This window comes from Tetrao urogallus, assembly GCF_951394365.1.
Source record: "Tetrao urogallus genome assembly, chromosome: 3".
Lineage (NCBI taxonomy): Eukaryota > Metazoa > Chordata > Aves > Galliformes > Phasianidae > Tetrao > Tetrao urogallus.
Window position 1 is genome coordinate 51,094,840 of NC_136815.1, and position 8,018 is coordinate 51,102,857.

An 8,018-nucleotide genomic window follows, 5' to 3' on the forward strand; every position below is an offset into this window, starting at 1 on the left:
GGCCCGGCCGCCGCTTCCGGCTCCGTATTTACGCCCGCTCCCCGTCCCCGCACCGTTCCGAGGGCCGGCACCGGGCAAACGCGGCCCGCCCCTCCGCGGCCACCGACGGGCCCGCGCGCACACAGAGCCGCCCTGCCCGCGGGCCGTCGCTCACCTGTGCCGGGCGGGGCCGCGGCAGCGGCAGGCCTCTCCCCGCACAGCAGCTGCTGCAGCAACACCCCGGGCAGCCGCCGCCGGCCGCCCAGCGCCAGCAGCAGGTAGCGCTGCGCCATGGCCCCGACGGCCGTTCCCGTGGCCGCCGTTCCGCCGTCACGCCGCCGCTCCGCCCCCGCGCGCTACGTCCGCCTCCCGGCGTCATCGCGTCACTTCCGGCGGCCGCAGCGCGAGCTCAGAGCGGAAGATGGGCCGCGCGAGGCTCCGCCTGAGGGAGCGCCCGGCCGGGCGGTGACGTCATCGCGTGACGCTCCCCGGCGCGGCTGAGGCCCCGCCCTCCCGTTTGCCGGCCGGCGCGCGCTGCGGGCGGAGGGCTCGCGCCGCGTCCTCCCGCCCGAGGAAACGGCGGCGGCGGCGGCGGCGGCCATGAAAATCTGGAGCTCGGAGCACGTCTTCGGGTAGGGGGTGGTGAGCGGGCGGTAAATGGCGGGGGAGGGAGCGCGGCCGTAGCTACCCCGCTGCGAGCGAGCAGCGAGGAGGCGAGGCGGCGAAGCGGCGGGGGCCGTGGAGGCGTCCTGTGCGTCCCCGCCGGCTCTGTGCTGGAGCCAGGGCGGTCGTTATGTCGGGAGATGTACGAGCTCCCGCCACAAGGAGATATGAACGGCCCGTCCTGCCGTAGTGGGGCTGCTCCCGTCCCCGGAGTTTGCGATTACCGAAGCTTGATGCTCTCTAAACTTTTTAAATAGAAACAATTCCGTATTGAGAAGAGTGTCCGTAACAACAATGCGTGCTAACGAGCTGCTGGAAGTAGAAGGGGAAGCACAGGCTTAAGGCTGCAAAGTCGATCACAGAATGATGGAATGGTTTGTGCTGGAAGGGACGTTTAAGATCATCTAGCTCCAACCCCTGCTATAGGCAGGGGCATCTCCCGTAGACCGGGTTGCTCACAGCCCCATCCAGCCTGGCCTTGAGTGCTTTCAGGGTGGGGAGACATTCACAGCCTCGCTGGGCAACCTGTTCCAGTGTCTCACCATCCTCACAGTACAGTCTCTCTTCCTAATATCTACTTTAAATCTACCTTCTGCCAGTTTAAAGCCGTTTCTCCTCGTCCTGTCACTACCTGCCCTTATAAAAAGGCCCTCCCCAATGGGATGTGGTTTCTCGAAATCTGTTTCTTTATTTTGAACTTCCTGATTGCTTTTATTTATTTATTTATTTTTGACTCCAAGCTGATAATTTCTGTTCTCTTTTATTTGGTGTGCTTATAATTACAGTAGAATTTAAATTGGAATGGACTTCTGGCGTCCACCTATTCCAGCTTCCCTCTCAGAGCAGGGCTCACTTAACTGTGGGGTTTCTTTGTCAGTTGAGTTTGGAGGCGGGTGGAGATTCAGCAAACTCTGTGGTCATCCACCCTGATGCTACATTTTTTATACAGTTAATTGGAACGTCACACGTAGTAGTTTGTGACTGTTGCCCTTTGCCCTTACTTCTGTTAGTCATGGGTTAATCATTCCTTTCTTTGTTCTCCATAAAGGAATATATGTTGTTTTCCTGTTTGCGTACTAACACTTCCTGATGGTTTTTCCAAGCATCACTTAATTCTGAAGGGATATTTGGGAGCTTGCAAAGTTGTACAGCACATGCCGTGTTAAGAAAGCCGGAGCCCTGATTTAGGGTTCCCAAATGCTTGCAAATAAATCCAAACTAGTCATAAATGATTGTCTCCTCTTTCTTCAGGCATCCCTGGGATACAGTGATCAAAGCTGCTATGAGAAAGTACCCCAACCCAATGAACCCATGCGTAGTAGGAGTAGATGTCCTCAACAGAAGCCTTGACAACCAGGGGAGGCTGCACAGCCACCGTCTGCTCAGCACAGAGTGGGGATTGCCAAGTATTGTAAAAGCGGTATGGTTTGCTGAGGGTGTGATGCATTTGTGTGTCATCACGTGAACTGGCACTGAATTCATCGCCCGCCTCGAGGTTCCCAACCCGCACCGCGACGTCAGCTCACCGGGCTGACCTCGCGCCCGCTGCTGAAGGTTCCCCCGCCGGGGCCCGGCCGCCGCTTCCGGCTCCGTATTTACGCCCGCTCCCCGTCCCCGCACCGTTCCGAGGGCCGGCACCGGGCAAACGCGGCCCGCCCCTCCGCGGCCACCGACGGGCCCGCGCGCACACAGAGCCGCCCTGCCCGCGGGCCGTCGCTCACCTGTGCCGGGCGGGGCCGCGGCAGCGGCAGGCCTCTCCCGCACAGCAGCTGCTGCAGCAACACCCCGGGCAGCCGCCGCCGGCCGCCCAGCGCCAGCAGCAGGTAGCGCTGCGCCATGGCCCCGACGGCCGTTCCCGTGGCCGCCGTTCCGCCGTCACGCCGCCGCTCCGCCCCCGCGCGCTACGTCCGCCTCCCGGCGTCATCGCGTCACTTCCGGCGGCCGCAGCGCGAGCTCAGAGCGGAAGATGGGCCGCGCGAGGCTCCGCCTGAGGGAGCGCCCGGCCGGGCGGTGACGTCATCGCGTGACGCTCCCCGGCGCGGCTGAGGCCCCGCCCTCCCGTTTGCCGGCCGGCGCGCGCTGCGGGCGGAGGGCTCGCGCCGCGTCCTCCCGCCCGAGGAAACGGCGGCGGCGGCGGCGGCGGCCATGAAAATCTGGAGCTCGGAGCACGTCTTCGGGTAGGGGGTGGTGAGCGGGCGGTAAATGGCGGGGGAGGGAGCGCGGCCGTAGCTACCCCGCTGCGAGCGAGCAGCGAGGAGGCGAGGCGGCGAAGCGGCGGGGGCCGTGGAGGCGTCCTGTGCGTCCCCGCCGGCTCTGTGCTGGAGCCAGGGCGGTCGTTATGTCGGGAGATGTACGAGCTCCCGCCACAAGGAGATATGAACGGCCCGTCCTGCCGTAGTGGGGCTGCTCCCGTCCCCGGAGTTTGCGATTACCGAAGCTTGATGCTCTCTAAACTTTTTAAATAGAAACAATTCCGTATTGAGAAGAGTGTCCGTAACAACAATGCGTGCTAACGAGCTGCTGGAAGTAGAAGGGGAAGCACAGGCTTAAGGCTGCAAAGTCGATCACAGAATGATGGAATGGTTTGTGCTGGAAGGGACGTTTAAGATCATCTAGCTCCAACCCCTGCTATAGGCAGGGGCATCTCCCGTAGACCGGGTTGCTCACAGCCCCATCCAGCCTGGCCTTGAGTGCTTTCAGGGTGGGGAGACATTCACAGCCTCGCTGGGCAACCTGTTCCAGTGTCTCACCATCCTCACAGTACAGTCTCTCTTCCTAATATCTACTTTAAATCTACCTTCTGCCAGTTTAAAGCCGTTTCTCCTCGTCCTGTCACTACCTGCCCTTATAAAAAGGCCCTCCCCAATGGGATGTGGTTTCTCGAAATCTGTTTCTTTATTTTGAACTTCCTGATTGCTTTTATTTATTTATTTATTTTTGACTCCAAGCTGATAATTTCTGTTCTCTTTTATTTGGTGTGCTTATAATTACAGTAGAATTTAAATTGGAATGGACTTCTGGCGTCCACCTATTCCAGCTTCCCTCTCAGAGCAGGGCTCACTTAACTGTGGGGTTTCTTTGTCAGTTGAGTTTGGAGGCGGGTGGAGATTCAGCAAACTCTGTGGTCATCCACCCTGATGCTACATTTTTTATACAGTTAATTGGAACGTCACACGTAGTAGTTTGTGACTGTTGCCCTTTGCCCTTACTTCTGTTAGTCATGGGTTAATCATTCCTTTCTTTGTTCTCCATAAAGGAATATATGTTGTTTTCCTGTTTGCGTACTAACACTTCCTGATGGTTTTTCCAAGCATCACTTAATTCTGAAGGGATATTTGGGAGCTTGCAAAGTTGTACAGCACATGCCGTGTTAAGAAAGCCGGAGCCCTGATTTAGGGTTCCCAAATGCTTGCAAATAAATCCAAACTAGTCATAAATGATTGTCTCCTCTTTCTTCAGGCATCCCTGGGATACAGTGATCAAAGCTGCTATGAGAAAGTACCCCAACCCAATGAACCCATGCGTAGTAGGAGTAGATGTCCTCAACAGAAGCCTTGACAACCAGGGGAGGCTGCACAGCCACCGTCTGCTCAGCACAGAGTGGGGATTGCCAAGTATTGTAAAAGCGGTATGGTTTGCTGAGGGTGTGATGCATTTGTGTGTCATCACGTGAACTGGCACTGAATTCCAAGTAAAAACTTGATTTTTTGGGAACGCCATCCACAAATATCACGTAAGCTGTGATCAGTGTGGTGCATAGCAAGAACGCATTGTAGGCTGCAATATGCGGCCTGTCTGTGCATGCCTTCTGAGCTGGTCTGTGTCACTCTGTATCGCTGATGCAACATAGCACCCGGTAGTCTTGCCACAGATAGCAGTGGTTTTGTGTTTGTGAACTGTACTTCACTTTTCAATTATTTTTTTTTTATTTTTTGTCTTTCTTCACTTTTAGATTTTAGGAACAAGTAGAACTCTGACTTACATTGAGGAACATTCTGTGGTGGATCCAGTGGAAAAAAAGATGGAGCTTTGCTCAACTAATGTGAGTGACAGCTTAAGAAGCTTCTGGTAATTAGTGATGGAGATTAGATATTTTGTCTCTCTTAACAGTGTGGCAATGAGTTTACATCTTTCAACAGAAGGAGGCAATTTCCAGGTGCCTTTATTTTTTTTTCCTTCTTCCCAGGAATTCTTTTGAGTCACAGTCAATTGGAATTGTCTTCCCAGGAATTCTTTTGAGTCACAAGGATTTGTGACTCTCTTAGTATAAGACTTTCTCAGGATGCACATAATGTTTCAACTTTAAAGCAAATAACATGTTCTGCTTTATACTACTGTTTGCAACTGTTTGAAATGCCTTTTTCTCCACGAGTGTAAAGGAAGTATTATGCTGTGTTTTGCTATCCTGGGAACTTGCAACTCTGAGATTTGAAGTAGAGTTGTCTGTATGGGAGAGAGCCTTGTCTTTGCATGAAAGGTGTTTGCTTTCCTTGCTATTAATTGTTGGTACACGCAGAATAATGTCATAGTGGTCTTGGTCTTAAAGAGCCTTTCTGAATTGCATGCCATAAATCAGATATGGTTTGACATTTAAAAGAGAGCAAATGGAAAGCTTTTGTGCAGTTTGCTGTTAATAGGAACTTTGATACAATTACATCTATGATAGGACAGTATGCATCACCCTTCATAGGTCTTTTTATCAACTGTGTTCTGGGTTTTATGCTCTGCATCTGCTGCTTTGTCTTTGCCTTTAAATTGAGTGCTCTGCTACTTAACAGTGCTGTCAGTAATACAGAAGTGAAGGATGATATGTGAGAATTTCACATCTTTTTTTTCTCTTTAAGATTACCCTTACAAACTTGGTGTCTGTTGATGAGAGACTGGTTTACACACCTCATCCTGAAAACCCTGAAAAGTAAGTAAGGGTATTTGTATGCTTTTTTGTGTATTGGAAAAACTATGGTAGGCAAATTCAGTGTAAGTATTAACTTCTCTTTATTCTCTTACAGAACTGTGCTAACTCAAGAAGCAGTTATTACTGTCAAAGGCATTAGCTTGAGCAGTTATTTGGAAAGCTTAATGGCAAACACAATATCTTCTAATGCCAGAAAGGTACATATCCTTCAGTTTCTTCTCTCTCTCTCCACCCACACCTTTCCTTTTGTGAAAATAGTAATTGTCAAGCATGTGTGCTGAGTACTATATTTAATTTCTTTAAACTTTGTGCACAGAATTCCAACTCACTTTTTTAGTACCTCAGGAAGTAGAAGATAGTTTACCAAAGGATGAGAAGGTTTCGCTCCTAAATCTTTATTCTCCACCTAGAACACCAGAACAAACCAACCTCTATATGTGCATGCTACAGCTACACATCCCAGACACATATTATTAAGTTTGTTTTGTCTTGGTTTTTCGAAGTACATTTTTAAACACTAGCCATTTACTGGAGTTAGTGCTGGTAGTGGATGGATGTAGCTTCCTTTTCCGCCTTTTAGATCTGGGTTTAGCAGTTGATGCCAGCATATTTTCTGGGCTTCTTTGTGAGTTGCTCCAGTTCCTATCTATTATTAAGCTGTCTCTTTGCCTTTGGCTGAAAATAATGCCATGTCTGCAGAGGCCTTTGTAGGTAACACTACACCCACTCCTCTGTCTCGCGCTTGCCTTTTCTATTTGGCTTGCAGCCACAGAGCTGAACTTCAGCACAGGCAGAGTTTCAAGGCTGCTTATTTCCAAACAGTTTGTTCTGTGCTTCTTCTTTGGGGGAGGTTGAGAGGTGGGAAGGAAGTGGAGTAGATGGAGATGTATAGGCATCGCTGCCTAGCACCAGGATGTGTGCCACTGAAGTGTGAGCATATGCTCTGCATTGCTGGGAGAGACTCAGCACACTGAGAATTTGGCCTAGGCAACTTCTGTTAGGCCACAGATCCTGTGCTTTGGCCAGCCCTTTGCCCCTGAGAGAGATGCTGCTTGATGAAGGCAGTGTAACCCAGCATGACTGAAGTCATGAACCCACTAGGTCAGGGAAGAGGAAGCCCCTTCCATGTGCTTCTATAAACTTCAGAGGAAAACAGGTGAAAACTGGGGGATGAGTGACAGACAATTTTTAGACACCGATGAGTAACATTGAGTACTCTCTGTGTTTGACAGTCATAAATGAAGTGTGTTTTGGTTAAATTACAGTCCTCTTCCGTTCAGTTTCCTCATAAAAGTCTGTGTGAGCATTTGTTCTGATCTTGCAATGGTAGTCTGGAACCTGGCTCATAACTGCACTTCAGCCTAGCACAGCACTACCTAGTTGGAGTGGCCACGTCAACTGGGCATGCTTAAAAGCACTCCTCTCATCTGTCAAATCTGCTTAGCTCTATTGAATTGAGAGAAGGAGTATTTAATGTTATGTATTATGTGCCACCTGTGTGAAAGCTGAATTTTTTTAGTGGAAGTTCTTCTGTTCTGCCATTTTCAGATAACAAACTGGCTCACGAGGTTCTTACAAACAAAAAAGATCATCTTGTCCTGCCCGTTTCACTGAAGAGTCTCTTTAGACCTTAGCAGGAGTTAGTAGTCGCAGCCCTGTCATTGCTACCCAGTAGCATAGCCTGCTATCACTGGCTCTTCTAGCATGCAGTGCTACGCTTCTGTATTCTTAGCACCTTTCTACAGCTTCATGACAGATGCTGAAAAATGTACTGTTGTTCTTAAGAAATAGGAAAGTGCAGAGATAAATATTGAGATGTTGCTCTGAGGTAGAGATGGGAATGAGGCAGATGATGCGTTACTGTTGCACTGATAATGAACAAATCTTTTGCCACATGTTGTGAATCTTTTCTGTGTTACTCCAGGGGTGGGATGCTATTGAGTGGATAATTCAAAATTCTGAAAGCGCTCTAAGCTAGCAGTTCTCCACACCTACAGTTTGTACTAACTAGTGGTAATGTCAGCATTCTTCTTGGTACAGCGTTTCAGCTCTCTAGCAGATGTGTGCATGAGTTGTCGTGATGTGAACGTCCTGAATTAACCTGCATGTATGTTTTATATATGTTACGTACAGGAATGGCAAACGTGTTCATTAGGGAGTAGGTCAGACATAGGTCAGTGAGCAGCAAACCTGCTGCAGCCACAGCCTCTGCTTCAGCTGCAAGTGGAAGCGTTGCTACAGCTAGCTAGGCACATCAGGGAGCTCTTCTACCAAACATTGGTTTGGGTTTCGCTCCCTGTGATTTCAGTGTGTGAAACAGGTACCTGAAGGAATTAATCCATCGTTCAGTGACTGGAATTGGCGTCACAAAAATGAAGCAGAAATTGATAACACTGATTTCTTAAAACAGATTGCCTAGCGAGGGTGATCTTCTACATAGTGAAATTGGATTTGCTTTTTT

At 50.2% G+C, this 8,018-nt stretch overlaps 1 protein-coding gene across 1 annotated transcript; it reads left to right on the forward strand.

Annotated features, from left to right (window-relative positions):
* Window positions 1-2,787: 2,787 nt before the first annotated feature.
* On the forward strand, window positions 2,788-7,535 carry PRELID3A (PRELI domain containing 3A; the record flags this gene model as incomplete). The annotated part of the gene is made up of 6 exons (XM_079533575.1): window positions 2,788-2,819; window positions 4,102-4,270; window positions 4,595-4,684; window positions 5,487-5,557; window positions 5,652-5,754; window positions 7,482-7,535. The coding sequence occupies 6 exons, from the start codon at window positions 2,788-2,790 to the stop codon at window positions 7,533-7,535; spliced, it is 519 nt and encodes a 172-aa protein (XP_079389701.1).
* Window positions 7,536-8,018: the final 483 nt, after the last annotated feature.